The sequence below is a fragment of the Perognathus longimembris genome, chromosome 20, assembly GCF_023159225.1.
Source record: "Perognathus longimembris pacificus isolate PPM17 chromosome 20, ASM2315922v1, whole genome shotgun sequence".
Lineage (NCBI taxonomy): Eukaryota > Metazoa > Chordata > Mammalia > Rodentia > Heteromyidae > Perognathus > Perognathus longimembris.
The window spans coordinates 16,872,645-16,893,297 of record NC_063180.1 but is presented as its reverse complement, the minus strand read 5'-3'; the positions used below and the strand labels follow the sequence as shown (position 1 = coordinate 16,893,297).

Sequence of the window (20,653 nt, the reverse complement as noted above, 5' to 3'; positions counted from 1 at the left end):
TCAGAAAGAAAAAAGTAAAACTAAATGCTGAGGGCATGGCTCAAGTGTAAGAAAACATAGAACATTCTTGGCTAAGTTATGAAATGATTACCAGTATTCCCACATCTTTTTAAACATTTTTTCTCCTTTGTATGTGCCAGTATTGGTTACATTCAGGCTGTGAGCACTGTCCCTTAGCTTCTTCACTCTACCACTTGACCCACAGCTCTGCTTGCACTTTTTTTTGGTTCACTGAAGATAAAGCATCTTAGACTTTCCTGATGTTAGGACTGGCTCTAAACCACCATCTCCAGATCTAATCCTAAGAAATTAGGCATGAATCGCTGAGCACCCAATCAACATTTTTGTTTTCTTTTCTTTTTTTTTTTTTGCCAGTCCTGGGCCTTGGACTCAGGGCCTGAGCACTGTCCCTGGCTTCTTCCCGCTCAAGGCTAGCACTCTGCCACTTGAGCCACAGCGCCGCTTCTGGCCGTTTTCTGTATATGTGGTGCTGGGGAATCGAACCTAGGGCCTCGTGTATCCGAGGCAGGCACTCTTGCCACTAGGCCATATCCCCAGCCCATTTTTGGTTTCTTTTTTGTGCCAGTCCCGAGACTTGAATTCGGAGCCTGGGCACTGTCCTTAAACATTTGTGCTCAAGGCTAGTATGTTATCTCCTGAGCCACGACTCCACTTCTGGTTCTTTTTTTGGTTGTTAAATGGAGATAAGAGTCTCACTGACTTTCCTTTGTACCATGGTCCTTGGATCACAGAACTCCTAAAAAGCTAGGATTAAAACTGTAAGCCACTGATGCCCAACAATTTACTTCTCGTTGCAATCTGTATAATAAACACTAGTTGTGCCAGGTGCTGGTTGTTCACACCTATAATCCTAGTTACTTAGGAGGGGGAGATCTGAGGATTGCGTTGAAGCCAGCCCAAGCAGAAAAGTCCCTGTGAGACTATATCTCCCAATTAACCACATAAGAACCGGAAGTGGAGCTGTGGTTCAATTGGAGCTGTGGCTCAAAGTGGTACAACGCTAGGTTTGAGCAAAAGAGCTCAGAAGCAGCACCCAGGCCCTGAGTTCAAACCTCACAATGGACAAACAAAAACAGTAGTTAGAGCCCCAAAGATCCCACTTCCCTGGCTTATAATGTAAAGTGTTGCATGCTTTTAAACTTTGTTAGGTATTTTTATCATACATTAGGATTTCTTTTATTCCCTGCTATTTCAGTGAAGATTTCAAAGATTTGCACATTATTGCATGTAGCAGTAGTATATTTTCATTTTGTACTGCTCCATTTTACAAATACACTGCTATTAATCCTATTGATGGATATTTGCGTTTTTTGTTTGTTTGTTTGTTATTTTGCCAGTCCTGGGGCCTGGATTCAGGGCCTGAGCACTGTTCCTGACTTCTTTTTGCTCAGGGGTAGCACTCTGCCACTGAGCCACAGCGCCCCTTCTGGCCGTTTTCTATATATGTGGTGCTGGGGAATTGAACCCAGGGCTTCATGTATACAAGGCAAACACTCTTGCCACTAGGCCATATCCCCAGCCCGATATTTGCGTTTTTTATAGCTTTGTGTTATAATAAAAATACTGTTTTTAGTGTTCTGGCTCAGGTGTTCAGGTGTGTGCATATGTATTTCTGTTAATATCGAACACTGGGATTTTTCTATCTAAGGGTGTAAATCTTTTCAGAGATGGTAGATACTGTCAAGCAACTCAGACCTTTCTCAACAGCACCCATCCTGGAAAAAAGCGGTTCTAAATGCAATCAGTACCAAAGGGTAGCAGTTATTCAAACTGGCAAATTCTCATTAAAAAGAAACCTTGTAGGTTGGGAATGTAGCTTAGTGGTAGAGTGCTTGCCTAGCATGCATGAAGCAGCCCTGGGTTTGATTCCTCAGTACCACATACACAGAAAAAAGCCAGAAGTGGCACTGTGGCTCAAGTGAGAGAGTGGTAGACTTGAGCAAAAGCTCAGGGACAGTACCCAGGCCCTGAGTTCAAACCTGGGACTGGCAAAACAAACCAAAACCTTGTTATAATTGTGAGTGGCTATTTTGTCTGTAGGAGTGCAAAAATGTAGATATGCCTTTCTTTTGTAGCTCAACCCTTACATGAAACCAGAGGTCCTATTAAAGGGAAATTCCATACATCATTATCTTAGGGGTGACTTTTGGCCCACCTAATGCCTTATTTTATTTTATTTTTGGCCAGTCCTGGGCCTTGGACTCAGGGCCTGAGCACCGTCCCTGGCTTCTTCCCGCTCAAGGCTAGCACTCTGCCACCTGAGCCACAGCGCCCCTTCTGGCCGCTTTCCATATATGTGGTGCTGGGGAATCGAACCAAGAGCTTCATGTGAAGGAGGCAAGCGTTCTTGCCACTAGGCCATATCCCCAGCCCACCTAATGCCTTATTTAACATTAAATAATTTGTACAAGAGAAAGGGACACGGAGCAGTAAACAGGCTCTTGGAATATAAGAGGTTCCAGACTAGAGGCACTGTTGTAAATTCATCCTAGTTCGCAACAAGGAAGTTCACCAGTATCAACCTTAGAAGCACAGAAATAAGATTCTGGACCATCCTTTCTTTTGTCAATTATGCTTCTATGGTCAGCACAGACCAAGGGCCAGGGGACACTTCTGTCACACTCTGCTCAAAGTTCCGGTAAAACAGCACTGTGCAGCTACAGAAAGGGCAACAACGACAGGACGGCGACAGCAGACACACCCCGAGCTTCATCAAGAAATGGTAACGGCCACCTGGAAGCAGCACTGCAGCCCCAAGACCATTATAGGAGACCCCTAGGAGCCCTGAACCGACGCCTGCCCACAGCTCAAGTCCTACCCACGCCTAGCGGAACACGGTGCCAAGGTCCACCGAGCACTACCTCACCGCCACAATCCCCCCCTCCCCCCCAAACCCGGACTCGCAGAAGTGGAGGCCCGCACTCCAACTCCCTTCACGTCGCACTGACACGGTTGTGTCGTCACAAACGTATCCAGGCAACGCCTCCGCCCCACGGAGGCGAGGGAGGGCACAGGCCCTGGAACAGCCTCAGACACCGGCCCGCCGATCCGCCGACGGTCGCACAGTGTCCGGTGCAGCTCCCGGGTCCCTGCCGGGCCCGCACTCTCACCGTCTCCCGGTCCTCCACTAGGGTGCCGACTCCGCAGAGCGGCCCGCCCACCGCTGACTGGACCGGTGCACCAATCAGCAGGCGCTCTCAGGCCTCCTGGAAGAGTGGCTCCAGGCTTAACGGCTACGAAGCGGCACCGTGTGTATTAGCTCGGAGCCACGAACCTAACTGACGGACTTGAAGAGACTTGAGACACCGGAGCCAGTCAACGCACACTTTTGGCGAGTGCGGGCCTCAAGCCAGAGAGGGTCCTGGGAAATGTGGTCTACAGCGGTTCTCCGAGGGAATTGTAGTCCGGGACGCCCAGAACGTCCGCCGCGAGGGCTACTGGGAAATGTAGTCCCTGTGACAGAGACTAAAATCAACTTGACACGTGAAGCTTCCCTGCCCCTGATGGTTACCTATGATCCCTATTCAGAAACTCAAATCTGGGGGTTGGCAGCTTGTAGCCAACCCACACAGACAAGTCCACTAGTCTTCCAATTAAAAAAAGCTGCCATTGAAGAGACTTGCTCTTGTGGTACAGAACCAGCCATGAACTGAAAAATCCAAAACCTGTAGGATGTAATTTTGTCAGTGAAAGCTCTCTAATAGCTTGTTGCTGCTGAAGCCTTTGTCACTCTGTCAAAGTTGTTGGATGCATTCTTTGGCACACCTCTTGAGGTTACATCTCCATACTTCTATCTTCCCAAGAATGTCCTACAGCTGGAATCTTACACAGCCTTTCTGAACCAACTGCCTTAATATAAACTTCCTCCATGTCTTTTCATGGCTTGATAACCGACGTAACTATTTTATTTAGTGCCAGGATTAAAACAGGTCCTGAGAGCTGCCCCTGAGGTTTTTTTTTTGTTTTTTTTTTGCATAAGGCTAGCCATGGACAGTGTCTAGGCCCAAAACTGGCATCAAACAAAATTTCTATAATGTAATTGCAGGCAAATATTTGCAGTATTGCAAATAAAAAATATTTGCAGTAACTTTTCCCCTTTATTGCTCTGAAATTGTCAGTGGTAACTTTTGTCTTTACTCTCAGCAGAAATGGAGTTACATATATCATTGTTCTGTAGATAGTAAACAATACAAGAAAATGACGATGGATGGTCCATTAAAAGTATGCTGGGCCCATCACATACCAAGTGATTTCAAGAACCTTATTGGCATTCTGTCCCTGAAATAGGCTAATAAGATACACAATAATGGGCTGGGAATGTGGCAGTGGTAGAGTGCTTGCCTAGCATGCATGAAACCCTGGGTTCCATTCCTCAGCACCACATAAACAGAAAAAGCCAGAAATGGCACTGAAGCTGAAGTGGCAGAGTACTAGTCTTGAGCAAAAAGAAGCCAGGGACAGTGCTCAGGCCCTGAGTCCAAGCCCCAGGACTGGCAAAACAAACAACAAAAAAGATACACAATAATGAAGGCAGAGTGAAATGTAAAGGTTTTAAAATCTACTTCAAAATGTTGTACCTTGCTGACATATTAAGAAAACCATTCTGGGCTGGGGATATAGCCTAGTGGCAAGAGTGCCTGCCTCGGATACACGAGGCCCTAGGTTCGATTCCCCAGCACCACATATACAGAAAACGGCCAGAAGCGGCTCTGTGGCTCAAGTGGCAGAGTGCTAGCCTTGAGCGAGAAGAAGCCAGGGACAGTGCTCAGGCCCTGAGTCCAAGGCCCAGGACTGGCCAAAAAAAAAAACAAAAAAAACCATTCTATGTATCATCATTACTGTAATAAAAGCTCTTCAAGATGAACTAGTTTACACAATAGAATTCTGTCCAAGGTCTCAGCTTTTCTTATTCCTATCCACCCTCTCTTTACCTCTGCAAAAATAAGTTCCCAAGAAAGCACTTGAATTAAATCATGTACATGTTCAATGAAGCCTGCTGTGTATCATATTTAATGAGAACTTAAAAATTTTCAAAGCTCAATGTTGTAAAATGTTAAGAAATCCCAGGACATAAATAACACAGTGCATTCAAATGTTAAAAGAAAAAAAAAACACACATGGTGGTGTTTTTAATTTTAATAAAATAGATAATTTCATATTACATAGCAAGTCATCCACTCATTGTTGATAAAATCTTAGAAATATTTTCTATAAAAAGTTTAGTATTTGACTGGGAATTAACGAGTTATACCATTTCTACAGGTACAGAGTTCCCACCCTCAGCCCCATTAAATTTGAGAAAATTTAAAAATACAGAAAAGTACAAAAAATAAGACAAGGTTATTCATATACCACAATCTAGAATGAGCCAGTATGGTCACACATTTATTTACTTACAATCTTTAAAGAGAAATGAATGAGTCTATGAAAACTGAAGCCCTCCCCACCCAACTTGCCACACTCCTTCTCAGGCTGACACTTAAGCTTGGCTGTATCCTTCCAACTCATCTCAAAAACACATACATAAGTGAATCGATGACCAATACAAAGAACTGTATTTCATAAAAGAACGTATAATTCAAATTTACAAAGTCACTGTATGTGTCATTTTGCAACATCATTTCAGATGTCTTTGCTCCTAGACACATGGATGTCATTTGTTGCACTTGACAGATGTGTATTTCATCCTGATGCCACTTCATTTGCTTCTTCTATTTGTCTACCATGTAAAGTCAAGCCACAGTAAGTTTCCTGGTATATAAATTTCCTGAGCATACAAAGAGAACTGCAAAGATATTCTTAAATGTTACAAGGAGTTATTTCCTACTTCTAAGGTTCTATTTTGTTGTCAATCTCCATGGATTTGACTTTTATGTATAGATCATGGGCTATCTCCCCTCACCCCCACTAGAGAAAGTATTAGCTCCATTTATTCAAACATTTTGGATACTTCATCTCCCCAAAGCCATTTATTTCATATGCTAAGATCTCATAAGTGCATAGGTCTTTTTCTTCAATCTCTTCTGCTCTATTCTACCAATACCACAAGAGTTTTATAGAACTTGTAGACAACCATATCATTTATTTTTTGTCTCTAGCTCCCTAATGCTTACAGTTTATTTTCCCTAGCACATTAGTAAAGAACTCCAGCTGTATGGGCTGGGAATATTGCCAAGTGGTGGAGTGCTTGCCTAGTAACATGAAGCCCTGGGTTCCATTCCCCAGCATCACATATATAGAAAACGGCCAGAAGTGGCAATGTGACTCAAGTGGCAGAGTGCTAGCCTTGAGGGAAAAAAAAAGGGACAGTACTCAGTCCAAGGCCCAGGACTGGCAAAACAAGAACAAAAAAAAAACCTCCAGATGTATGCTGATAGCAGTAACAGGGATATTTTCTAGTTTGTATTTTAGTGGAAATGTGTCTCCAGCTCCAAACATTACCCTTGTAGTTTGCTGTAGGCTTTTCTTGTTGGGCACAGGCTTTTAATCATACCAATGCCTTCTTCCTCAATATGATTTCTCTGCTGTCCCATAACATTTTAGCATTTGTTAACCTTCACCTGACTTGCAGCACTTTACAATTAAGATGACTTTTTGTGATGTGCTGTGAGGTATAAGTTCCTGGCCATTGCTTTCCATTTTGAATATATTCAAGAGTCTTTTAATGGGTATGAATTTTCTGGTGTCTAATGTGGTGTGACTTCTGGCTGAAAGCCTTGCCACACTCACTACATTGGTATGGCTTCTTACCTGTGTGTATTCTCAAGTGCAGAGCTAGGGTAGAGAACTGAGAGAAGGCTTTCCCACACTCATTACACCCATAGGGTTTCTCACCTGTATGGCTTCTCACATGCACAGTGAGAGAGGAGCTCTGGGAGAAGGCTTTGCCACAAACATTGCATTCATAAGGTTTGTCCCCTGAATGGATTCTCACATGCACGATGAGTGATGTTCGCTGCGAGAAGGCTTTTCCACACTCATTACATTCATAGGGCTTCTCTCCAGTGTGAATGTTCTGATGCTTTATGAGGTACTTCTTCTGGCCAAAAGCTGTTCCACACTCATTACACTTAAAGGGTTTCTCTCCAATATGAATTTTCTCATGCTCGGTAAGGTTTGACTTGCCACTAAAGGTTTTCCCACACTCCTTACATATGAACGGCTTCTCTCCTGTGTGAGTTCTCTGATGTCTGATGAGGTTTGATTTCTGAATGAAAGCTTTCCCACAGTCTTTGCACTGGAAAGGTTTTTCTCCAGTGTGAATTTTTTGATGGGTAAGCAGGTTTTCTTTCTGGCTAAAGGACTTTCCACAATCGTTACATTCAAAAAGCTTCTCTCCAGTATGAGTATTCTGGTGTTTAATGACATACTGCTTTTGGCTAAAGGCTTTTCCACATTCATTACACTCGAAAGGTTTCTCTCTATTATGAAAATGCTCATGCTCAGTGAGACTTGACTTGTGGCTGAAGATTTTCCCGCATACCTTACAGGCATAGGGGTGCTCCCCACTACAGATTCTCTGACTGGAGCGGGACATCTGAAAGGAGGCTCTTACAAAGTCACAAGGGTTGTCTACAATAGAAATTTTCTGATGAACGAGGATTTACTCTTAGCTGAAGGTATTTCCACATTTCTCACATTTATAAAGGATATGTCTCACCTCTCAGCTACATAGTAATGGACAAGGTTTGAGACACACTTAAAGAATATATCCCAACCTGTCTCTACAGTACAAGTTTCCTATTATTCAACAAAATTTTGCCAAAGTTGCTGGTTTCTCTCCAGCATGTGTTTTCGGCTGCTCAGTGAGAACTGTCATCTAGCTGAGGGCTTTTCACTATTCCTTACAAGCATGGGGCTTCGCCTCAGCATGACTTCAACACTCAGTAAGATGAGACACGTGAGCACAAGTTGTCCTGAGTGTAGAAAATTCATAGGGTTTTTCTCTAGTGGGAAGGCTCTGTTACCAGATGGGATACAAAGTTTTTAAACTAAAGCTATTTCATTTCCACTCTGCTTTATCCGTATGATACCCTAACAATTGTATAGGCTGTGGTAGAGGATTTAGGAACTAGTAACACTGCCTATTCTTTCCTGACTATTCATGGATAAAGTGTGCCTCAAACTCAAAACACGGAAAATGTATGCTTTAAAAACAATAGCCAGGCGCCAGTGGCTCACACCTATAATCCTAGCTACTCAGTAAGCTGAGATCTGAGGATCATGGTTTGAAGCCAGCCGGGTTGAAAAGTTCTGGTGAGACTCCAATTGACCACAGAACAGCACCTGGGCCCAGAGTTCAAGCCCAAAAGCTGACAAAATAATAATAATTATAAAGGCTACGCTGGGCGCTGGTGACTCATTCCTATAATCCTAACTACTCAGGAGGATGAGATCTGAGGATCACAGTTCGAAGCCAGCCCAGGCAATAAAGTCCACAAGACTCTTATTGCACTGAGACTTTTATCTCCAATGAACTACCAGAAACAAAACAAAACACACACACACACACACAACAACACCCACAAATGGGCTGCAATTCAAGTGGCAGAGTGCTAGTCTTGAGCAAAAAAGTTCAGAGACAGCACTCAGGCCCTGAGTTCAAGCCCCAGGACCAGCACAAAAATAAAATAAGGGCTGTGAGCAGAATGATTATTTTACAATTGCCTTATATACAATGCTCCTTTCCTCAGTCTGGGTTTTATTGATGATAGATGTAATTTATCTCCAAGTTCTGATGTATCTCTATCTGCTCATCATCTTCTCAGGATTCTTCTGAAATAGAATGCAAAGAATCATAAAGAAATTAAGTGTAAGTGCTAAATATTACAGATGGCACATTGTAAGTGTTCAACTACTTTAGGCTGTGTGTGTGTTGGCTTGAACTCGGGGACTGGTGCCTGAGGTCTTTTGCTCAAGGCTAGCGCTCTACCACTTTGAGCCACAACACTACTTCTGGTTTTCTGGTGGTTCTTTCTTAAGAGTCTCAGTGACTCCTACCTGGGCTGGTTTTGAACCATGATCCACAGATCTCAGCCTCCTGAGTAGTTAGCATTGCAGGCATGAGCTACCAACACCAAGCTTATCATAATCATTATTATTTGTAGAAAATCTCCATTACAAGCAGTGAAACCACAGGATGGATTTTGGGGAAATTAACTGGGAGCCAATCTCCCAAGATGAAACAATGCCTATGACCAATATTTCTGAATAAATTTGAAGAGACCTCTTGTAGATATCTGGGTAAAACATTTGGTATTTGTGAGTTCGCAGACATATAAAGAACCATCACATAAAATGAAAATGTATTGTTCATAGAAATGTAACCAGAAGCATTCCAAACCCAGGGTCACCTAGCAAATTAAAAAGGGGGAGGGAGGGGTTACTGGGAATGCAGCTTAGTGATAAAGTGCTTGCCTAGCATGCATGAAGCCCTGGGTTCTATTCCTCAGTACCACATAAATAGAAAATGCCGGAAATGGTGCTGTGACTCAAGTGGCAGAATACTGCCTTGAGCAAAAAAAAAACTCAGAGAGAGTACCCAGGCCCTGAGTTCAAGCCACAGGACTGGTTTAAAAAAAAAAAAGGGGGGGGGGAGTGGGTGTGAAAGAAGAGTTAAATGAAATCAATAGCATTAAATAGATTTATATGACAAGAATGCCAAAACCACTTCACAGCTAAAGCCAAACGAATGCTGGCATTCAGACATACACACCTATGAGATATTAGAGGATCTGGAGAAACTAAAATGCTCATAAAAACTCAATTCAGATAGCCCCCACCCCAACATAGCTGTCATTTGTATTCATATTTCATAGCCAAAATAGATGACAGTCTGGCTCAGTCCACTTTGCAGAGTAGGGCAGTACAATCCTCCTCCAGGGAGATGACTGGACTTTTATGAGCACTCTATGGTTATGCATTAAAGCTTACAGTCTCCTTTGGGTGCATCAGCATTAAAAGCTTGTGCAGCAAATACTACACGTGCATTTAAGGAATATCACTAAGGTAAAAGACAAAAGATGTAGGAAAGGGTTAGAAACATGGCCTAGTGGTAGAGTCCTTGCCTCACATACATGAAGCCCTGGGTTTGATTCCTCAGCACCACATATATAGAAAAAGCAAGAAGAGGTGCTGTGGCTCAAGTGGTAGAGTGGTAGAGTGCTAGTCTTGAGCAAAGAGACATCAGGGACAGTGCTCAGGTCCTGAGTTCAGGCCCCAGGACTGGGGCGGGAGGGGGGGGGGAGTAGGAAAACTTAGGAGGGGAAAAAATAACAGCAGTCAGGTGGCAATGGCCTTTAATCCTAGTGAACCACCAGAAAACCGGAAGTGGCACTGTGGCTCAAAGTGGCAGAGCACTAGCCTTGAGCAAAAGAGCTCAACTAGAGTACCCAAGCCCCAAGTTTAAGCCCCATGGCCAATTTAAAAAAAAGAAGAAAGAAGGAAGCAGAAAGGAGGGGGAAGCAGGAAGGAGGGAGAAGGGAGAAGAGGGAGGAGAGGGAGAAGGGGGGGGGAGAAATCTGCCCATAGTTCCAGATGTAAGTAAAAGTATCATTGAGGAGGGAATTTCCCTTCCAAGGAAATTATAAGGGAATCTATGCAAAATCTATGAAAGCAAACAAGCAATTAAGAGTTGCAGCAGTTAGGAGGCTAAGGGAGGGAAAACTATGTAAGTCTCAGTAGGCCTGGGCTACATAGTAAGACTGTCTCACAAAAGAGTGGTAAATAATATCTGTATGGAAAGCAAATAAATAAAAATAGACGGTGCTGGTTGCTCATGCCTGTAAGCCTAGCTACTCAGGAGACTGAGATCTGAGGATCAGTGGTTCAAATCCCGCCAGGACAAGAAAGTCTGTAAAATTCTTAGCTCCAGTTAAACACTAGAAAATCAGAAGTGGAGATGTGGCTCAAGGTGATTGAGCAAAAAGCTAAGAGATAGTGCCCAGGACTTGAGTTCAAGCCCCATGACCAACATACGACCAGTTTTCATAAGCCATCCATTTTACTGAGAAGAACAACTAACCTATATGCTATGGTTACTCAGACTTGAGTTTTCTCATCAGGTCTTTTCTTCAGATAGGTGAAAATCGTTTCAAGAAAAGCAATTCTGATATTGCATGCTGCCAATGATAAAATTTGAGGTTTTAATGCAAAAATTAAAATTTCTGAATTGTGTATGCTCCATAATGTGATTGCTGATGTCAACGTTTCTATACTATATAATGAAACATCTGCATAACTTAATAAACCAGTGTCTCCCAAATGAACAACACACGGTCATCTATTTGCAATGTTTAAGTTTTACTTACAACTGATGTATATAAATGATTATAGGGGCTGGGAATGTGGCTTAGTAGAATGCTTGCCTGGCATGCATGAAGCTCTGGGTTCGATTCCACAGAAACACAGCAAAAGAAAAAATATGTACAGTTATAGTTGAGCTCTGGTGGCTCATGCCTGTACTCCTACTATTCAGAATGCCAAGATCTAAGGATTGTGATTCAAAGCCAGTAAGCAAGAAAGTCTGTGAGTCTCTTTTATCTCCAGTTAACCATCAAAAGGCCAAACACGAAGCTATGGCTGAAGTGGTAGAGAGCCAGCCATGAGCAAACAAAGCTCAAGAACAAAGCTGGGCCCCAGTGGCTCATGCCTGTAATCCTAGCTACTCAGAAAGCGGAGATCTAAGAATTGCAGTTCAAAGCCAGCAGGGGTAGGGAAGTCCCTAAGACTCAGAGGCAGGAAAGTTTATGACTCTTATCTCGTTAGCCATCAAAAAAAAGAGAGCATAAAAGCTCAGGGACAGGGGCTAGGAATGTGGCATAGTGGTAGAGTACTTGTCTAGCATGCATAAAGCCCTGGGTTCAATTCCTCAGTAACAATAAACAGAAAAAGCCTGGAATAGCACTGTGGCTCAAGAGGTAGAGTGCTAGCCTTGAGCAAACAAAGCTCAGGAATAGCACAAAGGCCCTTAGGTTCAAGCCCCAGGATGGGCACACACAAATGCACACAAAATAAAACCATAAATATATACATAATATATACATATATATACACATGAGATAAATTATGTAGTTTGATACATATAAAAAAACATGTGATGTTTAACTCAGGTTAAATATGCCTCTCTTCAAAATTTTATCATTGCGGGCTAGGAATATGGCCTAGTGGCAAGAGTGCTTGACTCATATACATGAAGCCCTGGGTTTGATTCCCCAGCACCACATATATAGAAAACGGCCAGAAGCGGCGCTATGGCTCAAGTGGCAGAGCGCTAGCCTTGAGCAAAGAGAAGCCAGGGACAGTGCTCAAGCCCTGAGTCCAAGGTCCAGGACTGGCAAAAAAAAAAAAAAGAAAGAAAGAAAGAAAGAAAAATTTATCAATGCTTTGTGGTCAAAACATTAAAAATTCTGGTTTTTCTTTATTAGCTTGAACTCAAGAATTGGTATTTGCTTGGCTTGTTTACTCATTGCTGGTGCTCTACCACTTGAGATATGACTCCTGTCATTTATTTTTTGCCAGTCCTGGGGGCTTGGATTCTGGGCCTAGACACACTGTCCCTGCACCTCTTTTGCTCAAGATTAGTGCTCTAACATTTGAGCCACAGTGCCACTTCCAGCTTTTTCCGAATAGTTTATTGGAGCTAAGAGTCTCATGAACTTTCCTGCCCAGATTAGCCTCAAACTGTGATCCTCAGATCTCAGCCTCCTGAGTAGCTAGGATTACAGGTGTGATCCACTGGCACCCAGCTATGCTGATTATTTTAGAAATAATAATCTCTCATTGACTTTTTTTTGGTCTAGGCTAGTCTCCAACCAGGATCCTCCTGAGTAGCTCAAATTAAAGGTGTGAGTCACCAGTGCCCAGCCATGGAATGTATTTTTCACTTAGACCTTAAGTCTGTCTTCTTTTACAACAAAGCTCCTAGGAGGGAAGAACCGATTGTCTTGATCACTTACTTTTTTCTTTAAAGATGGGGCACTGCACATAGGGCCTCTCAAGTCCCAGATAAGTAGTCTACCATTTGAGCTACACTCTCAGCCCTTTTACTGGTATTTTGTTTTGAGACGGACTCATGCTCATGTTGTCCTGGCTGACCTCCTACTCCAGAACCCACACAAACCATCAAAAAAAACATAAAAAGGGGCCATGAGTTCAATCCCCAGTACTGTCAAAAACAAAAACAAAAGACAAGATATTTGGCTACTGAAAGAATGAGAAGTGGTGGCAAATTATAAAAAGGAACCTAAATATCAGATGTGTAAAAACAACCTGTAAAGGACAATGCTTGAGGAGATGCATCTATACACATAGGAGAATATGAACGGGATATAAGACTGAAGGAGATCACAACAAAGATGGCAAACACCAAGTATGAAGCTGGGCACTGCTCCTGTTGTAAATCCAAGCAAAGGAGGCTAAGAACAGGAGGATAGTGATTCTAGACCAGCCCAGGGAATACAAAAGACCACAACTCAACCAACAGACGGTGGTGGTGGCATGCTCTTATTATCATAGCTGTGTGGAAGGCAGAGATTAAGCAGATCACATTTCTAAGCCACCCTACCCTGGGCATAAAAGCCTTCAAGACTCCATCGCAGCTATGACAGGGAGTCTAAATAGGTAGACTGGGGCGCAGGAATGCATTTGAGCAGAAGTGAAACATCATCCTCAAAATAATCAGTACAAAATAGGACTGAAGAACAACTCAGTGGTAGAGCATCTAATTAACAATCACAAAGTCCCCAGTGACTAGGACCCAAAAGAATTTGTCTTCCAAAGTATTTCAAAGGTTTCAATGCTGATTAAACAACTATGTGTGCCTGGTTGTCACTTACTTACCTGGACAACTTCCTTTCCACTTCTTTCTCCATGAATGCGGGATTCAGATAGTTTGGCCTCTTTAAGACAATCTGCTTTTGGGAAAATGGCACAACATTAAAATGTTAATGCCAGGGCAAAAGTACCATCCTAGGTTTCAGGACAAGCCCAGGGGCCTCTGGAGCTACTGAAGGATGAGGAAGAAGTCCTTTCCAGAGATGCAAAGGAGACAGGCTGTGAAATAGAACAAAATAGTGATGTTTTGCCTTAGCAACTAAAGTATACAAGTATTTGAGCAAAGCCTCTAGAACATTTGAATCTGACATTTTTATAGTACTAAGAAATGTTAAGTCTTGGGGCTGGGAATATGGCCTAGTGGCAAAAGTGCTTGTCTCATATACATGAAGCCCTGGGTTTGATTCCCCAGCACCACGTATATAGAAAATGGCCAGAAGTGGCGCTGTGTGGCTCAAGTGGCAGAGTGCTAGCCTTGAGCAAAAAGAAGCCAGGAACAGTGCTCAGGCCCTGAGTCCAGGACTGGCAAAAAAGAAAAAAAAGAAATGTTAAGTCTCCCCACATCTAGAAACGGAAGAAGAGAGAACTTCCAGGATTTTATTTACATAGAAAAATTCAAAGACAATAGTGCTTGGCTTGAAAAATTCAGAGACAGATGCCAGTGGCTCACACTATGATTCTAGCTACTCAGGAAGCTGAGATCTGAGGCTTGGGATTCAGAACCAGCTTGGAGAAGGAAAAGTTCGTAAGATGCCTATCTTCAATTAGCTACTAAAAAAAAAGCTGAAAGTAGAGCTGTGACTCAAGTGGTAGAATGCTAGCCTTGAGCAAAAAAAGCTCAGGGATAGTGCCAGGTCCTGACTTTAAGCCCCAGAACTGGCAACCAAAAAGAAAAAAACTTTATACCTTGTGTGATTAATTGGTATTGTTTTCCTGCACCACACTCCTACTGAGATTCCTAAGTGGATTTTAACTATAGTCTGAACTCCTTCATGAATATTCAAGAGCACAGCAACAAATGCCTATCTGAACTAAGCCACATGGTTACAGGGAACAAGAAGTTATGACTATTCATGAATAAAAATGAATAAAATTTCCTAGTCCTAATATTTACCTTGTTTACACTACTCTCAATAAAACTACACAACACATCAAAAATATTCTATAGGGCTGGGAATATGGCCTAGTGGCAAGAGAGCTTACCTTGTATACACAAAGCCCTGGGTTCAATTCCCCAGCACCACATACATAGAAAACGGCCAGAAGTGGTACTGCTCAGGCCCTGAGTTCAGGGCCCAGGACTGGCAAAAACAAAAAAACAAAAAAACGTTCTATAAATATATGTCCAGCCAGGCAAGAGTGCCTCATGCCTGTAATCCTAGCTACTCAGGAGGCTGAGCTCTGAGGATCACAGTTCAAAGCTACCCAGGGCAGCAACGTCCATGGGACTCTTATCTCTAATTAATCACAGAAAAAAATGGAAGTGGCACTGTGGCTCAAGTGGTAGAGCATTACCCTTGAGCAAAAAGGAGCTCAGGGACAGTACCCAGACCTAGCAAAAATATAAGCAAATGAACAAACATGTCCATATAGGTCCAAACATTTGTTCAAAAAGTATTTTTTAAGCTGGGTGCCAATGGCTCACGCCCGTAATCCTAGTCAATCTGGAGGCTGAGCTCTGACTATCACAGTTCAAAGGCAGCCAGGGCAGGAAAGTCCACAGGACTCTCATCTCCAATTAACCACCAAAAAGACGGAAGTGGAGCAGTGGCTCAAGTGGTAGAGCACAGTCTAGAACAAAAAGGCTCAGGGACAGTGTTTAGACCCTGAGTTCAAGTCCCAGAACTGGCATTAAAAATATTTTTTTAATCAATTAAAGGACATTCGTATAGACTTTGGATTACATAACAAAGAATCTGTATTAAGTTTTATGATTGTGATGCATATGTAAAGGAATGTTTTTGTTCTCAGAAAACTTATGCTTAGTCTCAAACAGTTCAGAAAAAAATGAGTTGCTTCTAGAACTTATCAATACTTTCAAAGGTAGCAGGATACAAAATCAACACTCAAAAATAAGCTTTTCTATATACCTACAATGAACAGGTTGAGAAAGAAATCAAGAAAGCAACAATTCCAATCACAATAGGCTTATAGCAATAAAATACCTAGGTATTAACTTCAGCAAGTAAAAGGCCTCACAACATACACTATAAAATCTTGAAGAAACTGCAGACACCAAACACCAGGTACTGATGGCTTACACCTGTAATCCTAACTATTCAGGAGGGCAAGTTCTGAAGATAGTAGTTCAAAGCCAGTCCAGGCAGTAAAGTCTGTAAGACTATCTCTACCTAATGACCAAAAAGCCAGAAATGGAACTGTAGAGCACCCGCTGGGCTGGTAAAACACCAGCTTTTTTAAAAAAAACTTATTGTAAAGGTGATGTACAGAGGGATTTCAGTTATATAAGTCAGGTAATGCATTTCTTTTTGAAAAATGTCTGCCCTCCCCTTCATTTAATTCTTTTGTGAAAACTGGGGAAACTGAGGGGCCCTTTCTTTTCCAGGTTGCATTGCTCATGGGTGACAGAACTGGGCCTGGATCCCAGGTCTTCTAGTCACCCAACAAATGATTAGATTGGATAAAAGATAAAATGATACCCAAATAATTATCTCCAAATGGCTGAGCAAATTGACCTTGGAAGATTAAGATGTTCTGTAAATGCTTTGATAAAAGGTAAAAGACCAGCTTTGAGTGGAAAAGCAATGGGACAGGACTTAGGCCATTGACTTCAAGCCCTATTACTAGTGCAGTGTGCGTGCGCGCACATACATGCGCACATACATACATACACACACTTTTTGTGTATTATGGCCAAAATGAGTCACCAACTGGCATTTGCGTGTGTGTGTGTGTGTGTGTGTGTGTGTGTGTGTGTGTGTGTCTACCAATATTATGGACAAAATGAGTCACCAAATGGCATTTTTGTGAATTAGTCCTGGGGCTTGAACTCAGGTCCTGGGTGGTTTCCCTAAGCTCTCTCTTTTTTTTTCCCCCCCTCAAGGTTAGTGTTCTACCACTTGAGCACAGCTCCACTTCTGGCCTTTTGGTGGTTAGAGATAAGTTTTACATACTTTCCTGCTCAGGCTGGCTTCAAACCACAATCCTCAGATCTAATCCTCACATCTCAGCCTCCAGAACAGAGAATTACAGATATGTGTCACGGGGGTCAGACTAAGTAGTTTTGTTTTAGAGATATTATGAAACCAATCTCCTCTTTGATAGGCATGAACTGTTTCCAAATCTTTTTCTGTTTATATCATTGTTAGAAGCAAACTCATACCTGTATTGTCTCAAATTAGCAAATACAGCTAACTCCAGATGTGACAGGGTTTGGTTAAAAAAAAAAATAGCTGGGCTGGGGATATGGCCTAGTGGCAAGAGAGCTTGCCTTGTATACATGAGGCCCTGGGTTCGATTCCCCAGCACCACATATACAGAAAATGGCCAGAAGTGGCGCTGTGGCTCAAGTGGCAGAGTGCTAGCCTTGAGCAAAAGGAAGCCAGGGACAGTGCGCAGGCCCTGAGTCCAAGGCCCAGGAATGGCCAAAAAAAAAAAAAAAAGCTATGGGACTGGGAATACAGCTTAGTGATACAGTGCTTACCTAGCATGCATGAAGCCCTGGGTTGGATTCCTTAGTACCACATAAACAGAAAAAGCCAGAGGTGGTGCTGTGAGCTAAAGCAGCTCAGGGATAGAGCCCAGGCCCTGAGTTCAAGCGCCAGGACTGGCAAAAAAACAAACAAACAAACACAAAAACAACAACTATGGATTACCAAACCACCCTTCATAGGCCCAAACCCAGTAGTATTTAATTTGGGACTTTCTATTTCAAAGTGCTAAGAGGCACCTGAGGCCCAAATGTTTCCTCAGACTTTCACTAGCTATTGCTGTCTGGTTTTTCCCCATAAGGTATAAAATCAGCTTACCTAATTACTGAAGAAAAAAAAAGTGTCACCAGTTAATATTAGGAGCATATTAAGTAAATTTACTTAAGCTTAACATTCTCTTTATAGCAAGATATTTCTATTTGTTCACATTTATATTCTGTACCCCCTCAGTGTTATTTTTTAAGTTCTTTTCTCTAAGTGTTGTACATATCTTTTTTTTTTTTTGGCCAGCCCTGGGCCTTGGACTCAGGGCCTGAGCACTGTCCCTGGCTTCCTTTTTGCTCAAGGCTAGCACTCTGCCACTTGAGCCACAGCGCCACTTCTGGCCGTTTTCTGTATATGTGGTGCTGGGGAATCGAACCCAGGGCCTCATGTATACGAGGCAAGCTCTCTTGCCACTAGGCCATATCCCCAGCCCCTGTTGTACATATCTTAAATTTACTCATCAGCATTTTTTTTTTGTTGGTGGTGGTGGGGATTGAACTCAGGGCCTAAGTGCTGTCCCTGAGCTCTTTATGTCAAGGCTAGTGCTCTATAATTTAAGCACTCAAAAACCAGAAGTGATGCTGTGGCTTAATTGGAGATTAAGAGTCTCCTGGGGGACTTTCTGGGCCACGCTGGCTTTGAACCAGAATCCTCAGATCTCAGCCCTGAGTAGCTAGTACTACAGGCTTCAACTATCTGCACTTGGCTTTTTCATCAAATTTTTTTTTTTGGCCAGTCCTGGGCCTTGGACTTAGGGCCTGAGCACCGTCCCTGGCTTCTTCCCACTCAAGGCTAGCACTCTGCCACTTGAGCCACAAGCGCAGCTTCTGGCCGTTTTCTGTATATGTGGTGCTGGGGAATCGAACCTAGGGCCTCGTGTATCCGAGGCAGGCACTCTTGCCACTAGGCTATATCCCCAGCCCTTTCATCAATTTTTTAATAGTTGTCCTTAACTATATGGCTGTTGGTAAATTCTAAGGCTACTGGTTTGCAGATCTTAACTTGGTACCCAATTATCAATTAATTCTTAGAATTCTTTAAAGGTATGTGAAAGGGGCCTGGGAGGTGACTGAAGGTTTTCTCCATATGTAACAAAACTCATACAAACTAAGATAACTGGACTCATTAAGAAGTTAAGAGTTGGGCATGGGGCTGGGAATATGGCCTAGTGGCAAGAGTGTTTGCCTCCTATACATGAAGCCCTGGGTTTGATTCCTCAACACCACATACATAGAAAAAGCAGGAAGTGGTGCTGTGGCTCATGAGGTAGAGTGCTAGCCTTGAGCAAAAAGAAGCCAGGGACAGTGCTCAAGCCCTGAGTCCAAGGCTCAGGACTGGCAAAAAAAAAAAAAAAAAAAAAAAAAAAAAAGTTGGGCATCACTGGCCCATGCCTGTAATCCTAGCCACTCCAGAGGCTGAGATCTGAAGATTGTAATTTTTTTTTATTTTTTTTTTTTGCCAGTCCTGGGCCTTGGACTCAGGGCCTGGAGCACTATCCCTGGCTTCTTTTTGCTCAAGGCTAGCACTCTGCCACTTGAGCCACAGCGCCACTTCTGGCCATTTTCTGTATATGTGGTGCTGGGGAATCGAACCGAGGGCTTCATGTATGGGAGGCAAGCTCTCTTGCCACTAGGTCATATCCCCAGCCCTGAAGATTGTAATTTGAAGATTTTCCAGTCTGAAGCTAGGCACCGCAAAACAAAAAAGTTCCTTTCAACTGCTCTTGTTTAAATTTAAAAAAAGTAATATATATTTCACCTAAAAAATAAAACCGTTTGGGCTTATAATGTGGCTTCATGGTACAGTGTTTGCCTAGTGGTTCCTCAGTACATAAAAGGCTCAGGGACAGTGCCCCAGGCCCTGAGTTCAAACCCCCGGTCTCGCAAAAACTAGATAAATAAACGTGTTTTCTGTGTACAACCGTTTTTTTTTCCCAACATTTTCAAGACCAACTTTGTCTTAAAATCCACTTGTCTCACATACAAAAACCAACCATTAAAGGAAAAAAAAAATCACGCACCAAACTCCCTATTAATAAAACTCAAGCCGGGCGCCAGTGTCTTAAGCCTGTCATCTCAGCTACTCCTACTCAGGAAGCAAGAGATCTGAGGATCACGGTCAGAATCCAAACGTGGACAGAAAAAGTCCGTGAGACTCTCATCTCCAATTAACCAATAAAAAAGCCAGAGTGGAGCTTTTGCTCTAATGGTACAGCGTTAGCCTTGAGGGGAAAACACAAAAACACCTCAGGGACACCAACCAGACCCCCAGTTCAAGCCCCAGAACCGGCGGAAATAAGAAAAGTCATTAATAGTGCCTTGGAGTTTGATTATCCCCTTCTCTAGCACCGCCTTTCAATCTCGAAGGCCGGCGGGTGCTCTCTGAAAGATGGCCCCGTTCCCATTATCCGCACTTTCGACGACGGAAGTGAGGCTGAGACTCCGAACCTCGACGCCGCCGGGAGCCCGAGGCTCCTCCTCGGGGGCCACCACCACATGGACTACAGGCGGTGGCACCCCCCGACTCCTCCGTTCCCCGATGACAGGTCAAACTTGGCGGTCAAATCCAGGGTCACCCGAGCTCCGAGCCCGCCCTCCCCCTCCCCCTCCCCCCGAACCGCCCCCCTCCCAAAGGCCACCATCGCGCAACCCTAGCTCCGCGACCCCGCGCCGCGCCTCTGAGCGACCGGGAACCCTTCCCTCAACCTCACCGGCCCGACCGACCCAAAACGCCCAGTTCCCACCTCCTACTTTCGCGCCACGTGGACCCAGAAGCCGTGCTGACCCGCGGACAAAGACCAAAATGTCCACTCCCGGTGCGCTACGCTTGCGCACTGCTGAAGGCGAGCCAGCACTCCCAGAAGT

General features: G+C 43.4%; 1 protein-coding gene and 1 long non-coding RNA gene across 2 annotated transcripts; both read right to left on the bottom strand.

The window, feature by feature from the left end:
* Positions 1-2,010: 2,010 nt before the first annotated feature.
* Znf146 (zinc finger protein 146) lies at positions 2,011-8,393 on the bottom strand. The gene is made up of 2 exons (XM_048368720.1): positions 6,368-8,393; positions 2,011-2,026 (listed from the first exon to the last, which is right to left on the bottom strand). The coding sequence occupies exon 1, from the start codon at positions 7,556-7,558 to the stop codon at positions 6,683-6,685; it is 876 nt and encodes a 291-aa protein (XP_048224677.1). The 5' UTR covers positions 7,559-8,393; the 3' UTR covers positions 2,011-2,026; positions 6,368-6,682.
* A 137-nt stretch (positions 8,394-8,530) lies between these two features.
* Positions 8,531-20,634, bottom strand: LOC125367959. The gene is made up of 3 exons (XR_007214197.1): positions 20,533-20,634; positions 13,857-14,073; positions 8,531-8,793 (listed from the first exon to the last, which is right to left on the bottom strand). It is a non-coding gene; the product is annotated as an uncharacterized LOC125367959 (long non-coding RNA).
* Between the last annotated feature and the right edge of the window lie 19 nt (positions 20,635-20,653).

What these genes read in the sequence shown, in the direction of transcription:
- Znf146 (XM_048368720.1), bottom strand. Translation starts at nt 7,558, where the DNA reads ATGTCCCGCTCCAGTCAGAGAATCTGTAGTGGGGAGCACCCCTATGCC.